The sequence below is a fragment of the Nerophis lumbriciformis genome, linkage group LG06, assembly GCF_033978685.3.
Source record: "Nerophis lumbriciformis linkage group LG06, RoL_Nlum_v2.1, whole genome shotgun sequence".
Lineage (NCBI taxonomy): Eukaryota > Metazoa > Chordata > Actinopteri > Syngnathiformes > Syngnathidae > Nerophis > Nerophis lumbriciformis.
In genome coordinates this window covers 19,419,413-19,436,804 of record NC_084553.2, presented here as the reverse complement: position 1 = coordinate 19,436,804, position 17,392 = coordinate 19,419,413, and the positions used below count along the sequence as shown (strand labels likewise).

Below are 17,392 nucleotides of genomic sequence, written 5' to 3'. Positions count from 1 at the left end.
CAGTACATTTTAAACCAGGTTAAGACACTGAGACAAAGACCGACACCCTATACCCAGAAAAATAATCTTTTGTATGCTGTCGATGCCGTGACAAACGTACTGATTTATATTTTGGGGAAACAAAACAACCACTAAGCAGGCACTAGTCACAACACAGACAGGCAAACTCTTCAGGTCAAGACTCAGCTGTCTACCTGCACCTCAAAGAGAAACAGCACTCCTTTGAGGACAAAACTGTACACTACATATAATGGACAGAGAAGTTGGATGAATTGAAAGGGAAGTGACGGAGGTCATCTATGATAGGCTTGGATAACCATCTCTGAACACACACAACGCAGTCTTTGTCAATAAATTAGTGTCTAAAACAGGAATTCACACACACAATTTAAAACTGCTCTACTGATGTATTCGCATCTTTCATGTGCATCGCCACGGTTTGATGCAAACTGGTATATCTTCCTTTTACATGCACCACACATACGCCCAGGTCTGTGTTTTAATTTGCTGATTCTTTCCCTTATTGTTTGTAGACTCTGATTGGAAAGGACCTTACCCATTTGACAAAGCCCTGCAGATGAAGCCGGAAGCTCTAACTCACCAGTATTTCTACATGACTTGCTTTACTTTCCAAAACATCTTATGTAATATTTAATTAGCAAAATAAACTGTATGTTTGTTGATTAACTAAGTCCAGTGTGTTTGTCTTTTCTTGTATGTTTCTGAAGATTACGGCTATTGGGACCGGACTGTAACATCCGTAGTTTTCGCTGCAGTATAATTTTTGCTTTCTGTTATTGTGGAGGGCTTTTTTTTTTTTTTTTTACTAAAGACTGTTTGATATCATCTCCTTTGTCTCAGCATCTTGGAATTCAACCTCGCTGTGCTGTACTGATCTTAACGGGCATACTTGTAAAACAAATGAAAAAATAAGATAGGAACATTATTTTTGGAATTTGGGAAATAGACTCGAGCCCCCCAGCCATCCCGAAAGCGATAAATGATAGAAAATGGATGGATGGATGGATGGATGGATGGATGGATAGCCTCAATGTTTTGGTGTTTGAATGGGTTGAGAAATGTGGAAAAAATAACTAATGAATTTCAGAATTTTAAGGCCGTAAAACTTTAAATATCAGTCTAACCGGTAATTTGTGGAATGTCAAAAATACTTACCATGAAAAATATGAATGAGCTGAAAATGTTGTTGGAATGATTTTAAATTGGTGGAGAAATATGACAGTAGGAATAATTTCAATGGAAATGTATATCATGGGAAATGAAACTATGGAAAAATGTGTGAATTGTTTGAAATGTGCAGATAACCAGCCATCTAGTCCTGAATCAGCTGAACAATTTGACGTTGGAATGGTGTAAATGGGTTAAAAATTCAAAACTGTAAACTTTACACTAAAACTGGCAAGTACAGTAGTAATAGTAATATCATAATATTATAATCAACCATTCCATTCAAACCAAGCAGTATGTCAGTAAGGTCAGTCCTTTACAAACTTACAGTCTGGAGCTGCATTCTCAGCAGGTTGTTGGTGAATTTTAGCGATCTGGCGATGGCCTGAAGGTAGTATATCAGCATGCTAAAACAGACAGAAAATAAAAAATTATGGCACGGTTCTCACCTTAAGTATGTGTGTGTGCGTGTGCGAGTGTGTCTTACAACAGAAGCAGCAGTGCTGGTAATACTACAACAGGGCTGGTGATGTAACCCATCACTTTACTGAACCATTGGGGAAAGTCGCTGGCAACAGTTTCAGATATTATATCATATATCTTCTCTTGACCACTGCAACATACAGGTACATATTCAACATACTCCAATTAGCACACAGTCCAGAGCCTCCAGGATACTGGTGGCTTTTTTGTGATTGTTTCTGCCTAAAATGCCCGATTTCAAGGCTTGTTCGAAACGTTGGCCAACAGTTTTGAAATATTGAAGCCTATTTAACTATTATACATTAAGTAATAATAATTTCAAAAGCCTTTGTATCGTATTTATGTCATGAGTTCTATCTCCATTTTAACACCAGATGGACATGCCCATCTCAGTGAGTCAGTTGGTAGAGAAGATAGTCTGTTTTCGGCTTCAGTCAGAATGAAGCAAACTTGTTGTCTGTCTACGGCCTCACTTTTGTTGCCTGTTACATCTGCTGCCATTTGTGCACATGAAATTGAGGTGCAACTGTTATTTTACTAGTGTGCTTTTATTTTGAAATCCTGACTATACAGTGATAACTGTGCAGAAAAATGTTTGTTGACCGTAAACCTTTGTTTATGTTCACACTACTAGAGATAGGAATCGAAAATCGGTTCTTGTTCAGAACCGGTTCCCAGTGTATCAATTCCTTTAAATTGATTGCCAATTTTTCAAACAATTACTGTGGGCGGAAAAAACTTCATTACACAACGTGCGTAGCGACGTCAGACGGCAACATGGCACTTGGGCGGCAGAAACGTTTCAAAGTACCAGGTGGCCACAGATAATCCCTGGAGAGATACCTGTCTGGAAGAGGTGCCAGGTCTTTTAGGTCATGAATCAGTGTGGACCACTCCTCTATGACCTGGATGGAGATCTCCTATGGCCCTCTGCTTTCCCCCAATGGACTGGACTCCATGCATCCAACCATTCATTTTTCCGCCGCTTATCCGAATCCGGGTCGTGGGGGCAGCAGTCTAAGCAAAAATGCCCAGACCTCCCCCGGCCACCTCCTCTAGTTCTACAGGGGGATACCAAGGCATTCCCAGGCCAGCTGTGAGACATAGTCCCTCCAACGTGGCCTAGGTCTGCCCTGAGACCTCCTCACGTCTGGACATGCCCAAAACACCTCACCAGAGAGGCATCCAGGAGGCATCCCTAGTAGATTCCCGAGCCCTCTCAGCTGGCTCCACTCGATGTGAAGGAGCAGCAGCTCTACTCTGAGTCTCTCCCGGGTGACCGAGCTCCTCACCCTATCTCTGAAGGTGATCCTAGACATCCTGCAGTGTAAACTAATTTCTGCTGCTTGTATTCGTGACCTTGTCCTTTCGGTCATTACCCAAAGCTTGTGACCATAGGTGAGGGTAGGAACGTAGACTAACTGGTAAATCGAGAGCTTTGCCTTCCGGCTTAGCTCCTTCTTCACCACACAGACCAATGCAGTTACCACGTCATTCAGACGCTGCATCAATCCTTCTGTCAATCTCGCGTTCCATTCTTCCCTCACTCGTGAATAAGACCCCGAGATACTTGAACTCCTCCACTTGAGGCAGAACTTCACTCCCGACCCGGGGAGTGCAGTCCACCCTTTTCCGACTGAGAACCATGGCCTCAGATTTGGAGGTGCTGATCCTCATCCCAGCAGCTTCACACTCGGCTGAAAACCGCCGTAGTGAACGCTGAAGGTCCCAACCTAATGAAGCCAACGGGACCACATCATCTGCAAAAAGCAGAGATGCGATCCTCTGGCCACCAAACTGGAAACCCTCCACACCCTGACTGCGCTTACAAATTCTGTCCATTAAGATAATGAACAGGACCGGTGACAGGCAGCCCTGGCGGAGTCCAACGTCCACTGGGAACATGTCTCACTTACTACAGGCAATGCGAACCAGACTCCTGCTCAGCTTGTACATGACCTGTAGCAACTGATCCTGGACCCCATACTCCTGGAGCACCCCCCCACAGGACACCGCGAGGGACACGATCGAATGCCTTTTCCAAAACCACAAAACACACGTGTATTGGTTGAGCAAACTCCCATGCCCACTCCAGGACCCTAGCGAGGGTATAAATCTGGTCCTGTGTTCCACGACCAGGACAAAAAACACATTGTTTCTCATGAATCCGAGGATCGACTAGCGGCCGGACTATCCTCTCCAGCACCCTGGAATAGACTTTTCCCGCGAGTCTGAGAAGTGTGATCCCTCTATAATAGGAACACACCCCCTTTCTTGAAAAGGGGGACCACGACCCCAGTCTGCCAACAGAGGTACCGCCCCAAACTTCCACGCTATGTTGAATAGACGTGTCAGCCACGACAGTCCCACAACATCCAGAGCCTTGAGGTATTCGGGGCGAACCTCATCCTCTCCTGGGGCCTTGACACTGGGGGGTTTTTTGATTACCTCAGCAACCTCGGCTCCAGTGATGGACATGTCCGCGTTTGTGACCTCACACTGTGGCTCCTCTACCCAGGGTGTGTCTGTAGGATTTAGGAGATCCTCAAAGTATTCCTTCCACCTCCCAACTACAGTATATCCACAGTAGCGGTCAGCAGGTTTCTGTTTTTTTGGCAGACCGTAGCCTCTGCCAAACGTTCCTAGCTTACCCTCACTAAGCATTTGGGCCTGCTCCCCCGCCACCTGATACAACTCACCACCAGGTGGTTATCAGTTGACAGATCAGCCCCTCTCTTCACCAGAATGTCCAAGACATGCGGTCGCATATCTGATGAAACGACTACAAAGTCGATCATCGACCTGCGACCTAGTGTGTCATGGTGCCACGTGCACTTGTGGGCACACTTATGTTTGAAAATGGTGTTTGTTATGGACAAACAGAGGCTAGTACAGAAGTCCAATAACAGAACACCACTCTGATTCAGATCAGGGAGGCCATTCCTCTCAATCACGCCTCTCCAGGTTTCGCTGTCGCTGCCAACGTGGGCATTGAAGTCACCCAGTAGAATGTTGGAGTCCCCGGGGGGATGCCCTGCAGCACTCTCTCTAGGATCCCCAAGAAGGCCGGGTACTCCAACCAGCCATTTGGCGTGCACGCGCACACCACAGTCAGAGCCCGTCCCCCGACCCAAAGGCGCAGGGAAGTAACCCTCTCGTTCACCGCGACCCCAAGAGGAACAATGGAAATGAATGGATGGATGACAATGATTCTTAAAAATTTTGAAAATGTCACAAAATGAAACATTCTTGTGTAATTTCCACATATGATTTATTTTGTTAAGTTCTACTCTATTTTTTTTAATGCAATGTGCCTTATTATACTTCAATGTTGCCTTTTGGGTCTTGTATGTCACGTTTCGGTTTAATGTTTGCGAGAGTTATGTTTCCCAAGATACGGAAGTACGGCAGGAAGCACGCAGGTAAGGAACGTCTTTTAATACTGGCGAGGCAAAAAATGCACGAAGGCAGTGTGCCGCAAGAACGAGTACGTGGCGCGCAAGGCGAAACTTAAAGGGGAACTGCACACATTTTGGAATTTTGCCCATCATTCACAATCCTTATGTAAGACAAGCACACATATGTTTTTCCTTTTTTATGCATTTTAAATAGTAAATAAGTACAATCAAAAATCAATGCAGCCCATTGGAGTCGCTCTATTCTGCTTATAAATCGCTTAAAAAACACCCAAACACCTCCATCAAGGTTTTATATACACATACTGTAAGTATATATGCAATGTAGTAACGAGCACATTTAGTAAGATATAATATTTACATGTTTTGCTCATTTTAAGCATACCCGGCGCATTAATTTCAAAAACTCATCACATTTGCTTTTTTTCACCCAACATCACTGATAACTACTCACTGCAGACTTCCCAAAATACATAAAAAAAACATAATTTACTGTACAATGTCTGATATCACTAGGATGCCAAATGATAGAATCTTGTTATAGTCCCGTTTAGATGAAAAATTACTTACAATCTTTGCAAAGAAAAGTGAGGTGGAAGCAAGTGTCTTTTTGTGTCGTTCTCGCCATTGCCAGGTCTAAATTGAATGCCAAAGTTTTGACCAACTCTTCGGAATACGTCCTAATTCTTCAACTATCCAGTTGAGAGACATGATATATGATCTACAATCAACTTCCATGAGCAAAGAAGCGAGGAAGCAGCTCACCAGTTAATCATGTCAAAATAGACACACACGGTAGTGATCATGGCGCCGCTATAGTTTGTCTGCGTTAAGGTTTATAATAACAACATCACTAATACTTGGTTAATGTTCAAGTCACGACATGTAAATGGAGTATTGTTGGCTGTTTTTGGATTATTTTTGTATTGGGTTTTATGGGCGAAATAGAGGACCTCCCATTGGCTCTGCAGTAAGCAGACTTTTATTTACGAGTTAGAATGCATTTTTAAAAACATTTTTCTTAATGATTGTGAACAATAGGAAAAATTCCAAAAAAAGTGCAGTTCCCCTTTAACAAAACATAACATGGACTGAAACAAACGTAAACTGTCACCTGTAACGAACATTGCACCAGCGGGGAAGTCAGGGTGACAACAGTATTTAAAGCTCTCTGATTAGCGATCAAGATCAGCTGAGCACCCTGATCGCTAATCCGAGGCAGGTGAGATAAATTAGCGTACTGGTAACCAGAATGTAAACAAAAGGAGCGCAGAAATATAGAAATAGACTGTTGAACATAGGAGAAACAAAACCAAACATGACCTGTCATGAACAGCTCATGACAATGTTCCCTCTTAACTAGACAAAATTGATGCTAATCCACCTGTTTGTTCCCATTTTTTTTTTTTACAAATAAGAATCAATTAGAGAACCGAAAAAGAACCAAATCGTTAAGTGGAATCGGAACTGGAAAAATCTTATCAATTCCCATCTCTACACACTTTGCACATACTGTAGATTTTGTTGAGAGCGATCTAAAGCAGTGATTTGTTGGTAAATAAGACCATGAGAGACGGTCATCACACGTCCACATTTCTTTTTAATTTTAATTTCATTTTCCTAACCATACCTCCTCTCCTTCAGCAACCAAATGGCCAATAATGTTTTTTTTCCCCCCACCAATACAAAGGCTGTTCCATTTCATTGCCTGCAAATACTTTCACTTGTCCAACAAATCCCTCTCCTCTTTGCTACGCATCCAAATGCGTAGCAAAAGTGACAACACATGGACAGAATTCTGTTTAATATTGTTGATAATAAGTCTGATTTTACTTGACCGATTTGAACCATTTAAATATTCTTACACAGTTTGAAGTCTGCACTTGATGATAGGAAGCGTCTGTGTGAGTACACCATGGATGATGTTACATCACCCTTAATATGGTGCATAAATGTTAGAGGCCGGTGCGGTCATTTAAGTATTAAGGTTCAGTTTTAAAAGAGATGATCAGTTATTTGCACTTGTCTGTTATGACAATCAAAAATAGACTGGGTAGAGAGTAAAAAGAGACTTCTTGGAGATCTAAAAAAAAACTTAAACTCTAACTAATTATCCACGGACATCTATGAATATAAACGTCCAATATTTACCTAAATGGTCCACAGTGCTTTGATGGCCGATACCTTACAATCGCAAATATGGTGGGCAGCATACACAGAAAGAGCATGAAAAGCAGCATCGCCAAGTAGAAATTGTTGGATCTGTAAGAAATAGACAAAAAGTGAGGTCAGCGCAATAATTTAATTTATTCATTCCTTAGAAATTGGCATAAACACATTAAAGCATCGGTGTGGCCGTACTGTAAACCCATTTGCAGCCTGCAGCTTGTTTTTCATTGGCCCCTGGCATATTTGAAAAAAGTACCATTTTAAACAAGTCTAAAAAGTAAAAAAAAAAAAAAAAAATGGTAATGAAATCAGAATAAGTTAATATGACACAACTACAATTTGCTTTGTTGCGAATAATAAAAAGATAAGCGGTTAGCTTAGAATTTTTTTGTTGATAGAGTGGTACCTCGGCACAGGAGTACCACATGTTAGAGTCATTCAGGATACAAGCTGTCTTTTGGCTACCGGTAATTGTTATGCTTAGGTTTGCCTCCCGAGTCCCCACCACGAGTTGTTGTAGTGGATGTCACAATGAACCCCATAAGATCTGACCTAAACATCTGGTCTTAATCGCTGATTTAACCCAGGTAATTTTATGGAATTTTGTATTAAGTAGAAGCTATCATAAGACTTAGTACTGGTTTCAGAAAACCCAAAGTTCAGTAACTATAACAGTACTCCCATGTTGGTGCTGCGCACTGCCAGCTGTTATGTACAACAATTTATAGAAATGCTACTACTCTCATGAACGAGAGGTCATGTTGGATGCACTAAAAAAGGGAACTGATGAGTGCTCAATTTGCACTATAGAGCAATGCCTGCAATACAAGCAATCAGCTGTTGGCGGCGCCAGCTACTGTTCATTCATTCCTGTCTCTCATGCTGTGTGAAGTTAACCATTGCAATGCAGTGTCCCACAATGAACCTGAAAGTTGTCAACTTAATTATATCAATGTTGCACATATGTTTAACCATGGTGATAGATATAAAAAAGGCCAAACATTTTTGCAATTTACTGTATTGTTTGCAGACTCTTCATGATGTACAAACCCCGTTTCCATATGAGTTGGGAAATTGTGTTAGGTGTAAATATAAACAGAATACAATGATTTGCAAATCCTTTTCAACCCATATTCAATTGAATGCACTACAAAGACAAGATATTTGATGTTTAAACTCATAAACTTTATTTTTTTTTTTGCAAATACTAATTAACTTAGAATTTAATGGCTGCAACACGTGCCAAAGTAGTTGGGAAAGGGCATGTTCACCACTGTGTTACATGGCCTTTCCTTTTAACAACAGTCAGTAAACGTTTGGGAACTGAGGAGACACATTTTTTAAGCTTCTCAGGTGGAATTCTTTCCCATTCTTGCTTGACGTACAGCTTAAGTTGTTCAACAGTCCGGGGGTCTCCGTTGTGGTATTTTAGGCTTCATTATGCGCCACACATTTTCAATGGGAGACAGGTCTGGACTACAGGCAGGCCAGTCTAGTACCCGCACTCTTTTACTATGAAGCCACGTTGATGTAACACGTAGCTTGGCATTGTCTTGCTGAAATAAGCAGGGGCGTCCATGGTAACGTTGCTTGCATGGCAACATATGTTGCTCCAAAACCTGTATGTACATTTCAGCATTAATGGCGCCTTCACAGATGTGTAAGTTACCCATGTCTTGGGCACTAATACACCCCCATACCATCACAGATGCTGGCTTTTCAACTTTGCGCCTATAACAATCCGGATGGTTCTTTTCCTCTTTGGTCCGGAGGACACGACGTCCACAGTTTCCAAAAACAATTCGAAATGTGGACTCGTCAGACCACAGAACAGTTTTCCACTTTGTATCAGTCCATCTTAGATGAGCTCAGGCCCAGCGAAGCCGACGCCGTTTCTGGGTGTTGTTGATAAACGGTTTTCGCCTTGCATAGGATAATTTTAACTTGCACTTACAGATGTAGCGACCAACTGTAGTTACTGACAGTGGGTTTCTAAAGTGTTCCTGAGCCCATGTGGTGATATCCTTTACACACTGATGTCGCTTGTTGATGCAGTACAGCCTGAGGGATCGAAGGTCACAGGCTTAGGTGCTTACGTGCAGTGATTTCTCCAGATTCTCTGAACCCTTTGATGATATTACGGACCGTAGATGGTGAAATCCCTAAATTCCTTGCAATAGCTGGTTGAGAAAGGTTTTTCTTTAACTGTTCAACAATTTGCTCACGCATTTGTTGACAAAGTAGTGACCCTTGCCACATCCTTGTTTGTGAATGACTGAGCATTTCATGGAATCTACTTTTATACCTAATCATGGCACCCACCTGTTTCCAATTTGCCTGTTCGCCTGTGGGATGTTCCAAATAAGTGTTTGATGAGCATTCCTCAACTTTATCAGTATTTATTACCACCTTTCCCAACTTCTTTGTCACGTGTTGCTGGCATCAAATTCTAAAGTTAATGATTATTTGCAAAAAAAAAAAATGTTTATCAGTTTGAACATCAAATATGTTGTCTTTGTAGCATATTCAACTGTATATGGGTTGAAAATGATTTGCAAATCATTGTATTCCGTTCATATTTACATCTAACACAATTTCCCAACTCATATGGAAACGGGGTTTGTATTAAATGACAAATTAATTGGTTAAACCTTGATATTTCTTTTATATACAAAATTGGCATGTGATTTGGATATTTGATTATTTAAAAAAATACTATTTTACTCACCTTGCGTCACAACCTTGAGTTGAGAGCGTCGTTAAGCACATTTCCTCTAAACCCAATCTAGACTTCTGATTCTAGCCTATGTACTACATCTTCTCAACTCCATAGGGTTTTACACATTGCATATGCTACATATAGCTCGATGCTACATGTTACACAAGCATTAGCTCATTGCTAGAGTCAACATAGCTTTGTTTTTCCAACCACGGTAAGGAACATAGTGTGAAGGACAGTGCTCAGAAGAAGAGAATGATATTCATTGAATTAAATACATAAATAATTAAAATCATGACTGAGCGTGTAGTTGGAGTGTAGAATAATAATAATGGATTAGATTTTTATGGAGCTTTTCTAGACACTCAAAGCGCTTCACAGTGAAGTGAGAACCCGTCATTCATTCACCCCACATTCACACATTGATGGCTACATTTGTAGCCACAGATGCCCTGGGGTAGACTGGCAGAAATGTGGCTGCCAATTTGTGCCTTCGGCCCCTACCGACCACCACCAAATATTAATTTTCATTCATACACCAGTGTGAGCGGCACAGGGAGCAAGGTGAAGTGTCTTGCCCAAGGACACAATGGCACACTGCAAAAACTGAAATCTAAGTAAGATTAAATATCTCAAATAAGGGTGATATTTGCTTATTTTCTTTCTGATAAGATAATTCTTCTCACCGAGCAGATTTTATGTTAGAGTGTTTTACTTGGTTTAAGTGTTTTGCTCCTAAATGATCTCAGTAAGATATTACAGCTTGTTGCTGAGATTTTATGACCTATATTGAGTAAAACATGCTTGGAACTAGAATATCAACTGTTGCAAAGCTGTGTCATCAACTCTCACAAAAATAAAACTGCTTTTTCAAAGTAATAATTTCTTATTTCAAGCATGAAATAAAAAAATCATGACTTTGACACAATTGTGTCTCATAATTAAAACAGATGACAGCCAAATGGACTTTGCTGTTTTATTTTCAATGAAACAATAGAAAAGATGTACTCTTATAGTAGTACAGTTGGCACAGTACAGTAAACTGACAGTTAATATTTAAACATTTGACATTTCAAACATTTTGAACAGAAATAGTTCATGCACATTCAGATATATTCTTCAAAATTACAATTAAAAAAAAATTGGCCGTGGGCCGGGCTGTAAATATATATATATATATATATATATATATATATATATATATATATATATATATATATATATATATATATATATATATATACATTTATATATGCCTTGTGCACTAATTGACTGAAAGAGCACGCACTTTGCGCGATGATGTGATGTTATAGATGGGAAAATGCCTTTTTAGACAATATGATTTGCCTGAGCGGCTAGTAGACCCCGAGAGTAACAAGCGGTTGCTTTGTTGCCTTTCCATTAAGAAAAATAAACTAGGAAAAGGAACTGAAAATAGGAGCGCTACGCAGGAAATAAAAACAAACTAAGGAAGCATAACAAGACGTGATGTGACAGATCTTCAAACTTTGCTTAATACTTTGTTGATGCACTTTTGGCAGCAATTACAGCCTCAAGTCTTTTTGAATACGATACCTGTCTTTGGGCAGTTTCACCCATTCCTTTTTGCACCACTTCTCAAGCTCCATCAGGTCGGATGGGAAGCATTGGTTTTCATCCAGGATTTCTCCGTACATATAAATAATTATTGTCCTCCATTAATTTGTGAGTTTTATCTATAGCTATTTGAGCTTAAATGATGTCAGACTTTTTGATTTAGTGATTTATTTATAGTCAGTTAAATAGTCTTGCACAGTTGCCATGGAGGGACATACTGTACATCATTGCTGAGTTTAAGAAGAATAGAATTTAATGGTGCACTTGAATGTTTAGTGGACTGTGTTGTATTTCCACCACATCTGGCAAGAAATGATAAGCTCTGCAAGGCGGAAATGACTGCCGTGCAGTGACATAAATCAGCATGGGAGAGGGCTTCACACACATTATGGTGTGTTTATGGAGGATGGACAGGGGGGTCTAAAAGACACTGTGATTTACCCCTACCACAATGGAGAGTCGTTTTTATGCACTCAAACAAAAAATGTAACTGGTTAAAAAAACAGATGTGCAAACAAAACTAATGGATTTGAAAAAAAAAATGATTTGCATAAAAAACATTTGTATTAACCAAAATGCTTGTTTGGTTTACAAATTCCCAAAAAATTCCCATGAAACAATACGTTTTGCTTGCATTTCCTCAAGTTTTGGTTGCAAATCTTTTTTTCTTTTTTTGTAACAAATAAATTTCAGTCTTGTGAACAATGTGTTAAAAGCCTTTAAATTGGTCAGTCTGGAATGGTGGTGTGTCAAGGCATCGTTAACATTTGATCGATTCTGGTCCCGATTCTGGTCCCTTGTTTACTTTTCAGTTCCCAACGATTCTTGATTCCGATTCTTTTAAGAGGTAAGTTAAAGAATGTATTATGAATTTCTTGCTGGGGTATTTTTAGGCAGTATATTAATATAAATAATTTAAACTAAAATATAAATGTTATAAACTTTCTTTCCAAAGGAACACTTGACAAAGAAAAATGCTGACATCGCAAGGATCGCACGACAACTTAAAAGGCAAAGCAAGATTCAACAAACCTGGGTAACGAACTGTAAGATCTTCATCAAATTAAATGGGACGCTAGAGGAAGCAAAAGTCTTGGTGGTGAGGAACATAGAAGATCTTGATAAGTATTGACATTGATGCAGTACTTGGTATCAATGTAGCTTTGTGACTTCTACATCATCTCAATGCTACCCACACCAAGAACACAGACCACACCAAGTATTAATATGGACATGTTACAGAAGATCCTACAACATCAATAAAAATAACTGGACATGTGTGAGTATCAAGAGCACGCCACAACAGAGACTGATATGGAGATAGACCCTGATAATAATTTTTTCTCTACGATTGTAAAAAACTGTAGTTAATTTACCTGTGAACAATATGAAAGCAGTGTAAAATCAGAAGGTAGTCTGTGAATAATACATTTCAATAGTCGAAGCATGTACACTAACTTTGAGGCTATCAAGGATTACTTGAAAGAATTTAGTCATCCATTTGCCATTATTGCAATTACTGAAACCTGGTTCAACAATGATAAAGGTATTGATTTTAGTCTGAATGACTATGAATTAAGATACATAAACAGAATAAATAAAATAGGAGGAGGGGTCGCATTGTACATTCATAAATCTGTTACATTTAAAGTTTTAACAAACATGACCATAGCAGTCGATGGATTATTTGAATGTTTAACAGTGGAAATCATAAATGACAAAAAGACAAATATCTTCATGAGCTGTGTATAAGCATGAGCTGGTTCAAGCATAGAAACTTTGAATGAGTGGATGGGTAAACTATTTTCCTCTGTGAACCATAAAACCATATTTATCTAGAGTGATTTTAACATTGATTTGTTAAACTCAACCAACCAAAAACATGTTGATGACTTCATTGACACAATGTACACCTTATCTCTATATCCAACCATAACCAAACCAAGCAAAATAACAACAAATAGTGCCACAATCATCGACAACATTTTTACTAACATTATGGGAAATCAAGTCACCAGTGGCCTATTTATATGTGATAACACTGACCATTTACCTGTTTTACTTTATATGACTGTCATCTCAAGAAAACCAAACACACTATGGCAAAAATCTCTAAACGAATAACTACTGAGGAAACTATCTGTGCCCTAAACAATAGTTTAGCAGTTCAGGATTGGACTTCAGTATACAGAGAACCAAATGTGGACAGTGCTTATTGTAATTTTTTAAGACATCTTTACTTCCCTGCAATTATGTTTATTAAAACATTGCTCCGTGAAAGAATATTTTATATAAGGAAAAAATAAAAATAGCCCTTGGATCACAAAAGGGATAATTAAGGCCTGTAGAAAGAAAAACAATCTCTACAAAGTTTTCATCAAAATAAAAACAAAAGAAGTCGAACAACGATACAAGAAGTACAAAAATAAATTAACTGATATTATAAGAACAAGCAAACGGTTATATTATCAAAAAAAACTATATGAAAACAAAAACAATATAAAAGGAACTTGGGATGTTTTGAATAGTCCGATCAAACAAGGATATTCAAAATTGACATATCCTGATTACTTTATTGATGAAAACGGTGAAGATTATAATATGAGTAATGTAGTGAATAAGTTTAATAGTTTTTTTGTAAATGTTGGTCCTAAATTGGCTGTTGATATCCCAGACAATGGAGTTACAAAATCAACTATTGAACAGAATTCTTCGTCATTCTTCCTCTCAGCTACAAATGAGCAGGAAGTGACAAACATTGTGCGGAAGTGTAAAAGTAAGTGCTCAACTGACTGCCATGATATCAACATGATATTGATTCAAAAAGTTATACTGAATATTGTAAAACCCTTAACTTATATATGTAACCTATCATTCCAGACTGGCTGCTTTCCAAGTCAAATGAAAATCGCTAAGGTAACTCCGCTCTTCAAAAGTGACAGCAAACACGCTTTCACCAATTACAGACCAATCTCTCTTTTGTCTCAGTTCTCAAAAATCTTAGAGAAACTATTTAACTCTCGACTTGAATCTTTTCTTGAGAAGCATCATATAATCAATGACGGTCAGTATGGCTTTAGGTCCAAACGAACAACCTCAATGGCGATAACTGAAGCTATTGAAGAAATTACTAATGCACTGGAGCATAAAATATATGCAGTTGGTATTTTTATTGATCTAAAGAAAGCCTTTGATACCATTAATCGTTCAATTCTACTAGATAAAATGGAAAGATATGGAATTAGGGGGCTGCCTGGTCACTGGTTAAAAAGTTATTTAACAGGGAGATGCACTCTGTACTCTATACTGCACCTTGGTACTGCCATACCTTACATACTGTGTTGAAGTATGGGGGAATACTTACCACAACACAATTCATCCTCTGATCATATTACAGAAAAGAGCAGTGCGGATCATTCACAACGTTGGTTATTTAGAACATACTCATAATCTGTTTATGCAATCAAAGTTGCTCAAATTTGATGACCTTGTTAAATATAATACATTAATAATCTTATATAAAGCATTTAACAAATTATTGCCGCCTAATCTACAACGGTTTTTTTATAAGACAAGTACAGGCTCATAACTTGAGAGGCTTTGGATATTTCTTATTGCCGAGAGCTCAAACCACTCGTAAACGTTTTTGTGTGTCTGTATGCGGAGTAAAACTATGGAACAAACTGGACTTACAACACAAGCAATGCCAAACTATTAATCAATTTCAACTATTATACAAACATGGGGTCTGGTTCAAATATAGAGATGAGGGTCTTTAATTTGACCTGCTGCTATACTCTGTCTCAAAGTGTTAACATGTGCTCAATGTTTCCTTACCATTATTGCTCTGTTGTCTATTACCATTATTGCTTTGTTGTCTATTACCATTGTTGGTGTATTCATTATTCCTACATTGTTGATACAAATTATTGTTACAGTGTAATAATTATTGTTACCTGTGGTAATGCCACTATGATACAACATCTGTATTATGATCCTTGAACAAAGTAAGAGTGAAACTCATGTGAATAGTCACTGAATGGAGAACTGGGGGTGGGATTAAATAAATTATCTTCTTCCCACTCCCTTTCAGGCAAAACTGGACAATCATGCATTACATACTATACATTACCTTTTGCACTATATTAATTTATATTATTATGTGTTGTCAACTTTGTACTTTTTTATGTCATTGGCTGAAATAAATAAATAAATTAAAAAAAGAAAAATGAGTACACTGTCACAAAAGTCGGACCTAATTTTTGAAAACATCTACACATATCCTGTTGTTTGTGTGTTAGGAATAGGGATGTTCTGATCAGGGTATTATGGCGCCAATCCCAATACTGATCATCCATGAGTGAAATCAGCCAACACTGATGACATATATTAACTGTATTTTGTTAAAAAAAAATTATGGTAAGTGCTATTGACAGGGTAACACCAACAACACAATATTTAATTCCTTATTCTCTTTAACTACATTACAAACAAAGTCATGAGTACACAATAACTAAACAAAAGCAAAGACTACCGTCTACTACTTTTTGAAATCTTTTTATTTTTACCCTCAAATTCCTCCTGTGTCCATGAACTTATCACTTGAGTTTGTTAACATTAAAAAAAAAAAAAAAAAAGATTTGGGGAAAAGTCATCTCATCAAATCACTTTAGCAGGCTATCTACTGTACACTGACACAACCATTGGTAGCAACACTACCCTTTTATGGATCCATCTGCCCTCCCCTTATGTGTATGCGTAGCAGTGGTCGCTAAACAGAAACACAGCCGGCCAACAGTTGTTGTTATAGCATCTTCTCTCTAACTCTTATCAATCTACTTGTTAATTTACTTTATTAGCTACTTACTTTCTGCGGTAAGGCGCCTCCATCTAGACTTGTTTCTTGTGTTGTTTTTCAAGATCGTTTTGTGGCTAGCTTAGTGATTAGCTTGCCTGATCCTCTGCATCTAAAATGTTTAGCCTCACCTTACAGTGCTCCAGTGATAAGGAAGAAATATAGCTTATTTGCCACAGTGTTGGTAATAACAGCGTTAGAGTATAACGGTGTTACTAACGGCGTTATTTTTTTCAGTAACGAGTAGTCTAATTACTGGTCCCATTGTTGCAATGCTGTTGCCTTTACTGAGAATGTGAAGTGGATTGTTACTACAGTTTGGTCGAATGAAGCGCAAAGTGTCAGGTTTCAGCCACACATCAGCTGCATGCAAAGAGAAGGGGTAGGGATGATGACACCATTGTAAATGTGCTGTAGATGATTGGCTGGGTGGACGGAAAATGCTCTGCTCATGCTTGTTTCACTGCACACTCTGACTGACAAGACTGCTACGCTCAAACTGCAAGTTCCGGCACTACTTTTGACCACCTGGTGCATACTCTCACTGTGATGGCTGGCCCTCTGCCTAGTCTCACCTGTTCGGAGGTATTGTGATGCTCCACAGTATGTATGCATGTATGTGTGTGTATGTATGTATGACCGTGTATAGGTATGTTTGTATGTACAGTATATTTGTCTCCCCGTATGTGCAGGAGCCAAAGTATGGCCCAAGCAGACCAGGAAGCCCCACTCAAAACAACAGGTGCGGTGCCCGGTGAACAAGGGAACACCACTCCCATGCAGGCCAGTGACATGATCCCCAGGACCTGGCCCACCATGCCACCGGCCAGCTGTAGCAGGTCGTAGAGTGACAAATGTGCCCGGCAGAAAACAAGGCATGGGAGAAGCAGGAGACAACCAGCCCCCAAGCCAGCAAAAGACCACAACCCACGCGGGCAGAAAGACGGGACGCCCTGCCCCGAGGGA

The 17,392-nt window shown here is 39.3% G+C and overlaps 1 protein-coding gene across 1 annotated transcript in view; it reads right to left on the bottom strand.

The window, feature by feature from the left end:
- Positions 1-17,392, bottom strand: part of LOC133608551 (transmembrane channel-like protein 3) — a 169,941-nt gene that overhangs the window by 20,556 nt on the left and 131,993 nt on the right. Inside the window, exons 20-22 of the mRNA XM_061963861.2 lie at positions 7,239-7,349; positions 1,676-1,801; positions 1,517-1,595 (exon numbers count right to left, since the gene is read on the bottom strand). Coding sequence (XP_061819845.2) covers positions 1,517-1,595; positions 1,676-1,801; positions 7,239-7,349 — 316 coding nt within the window. The remainder of the gene's footprint in view (positions 1-1,516; positions 1,596-1,675; positions 1,802-7,238; positions 7,350-17,392) is intronic.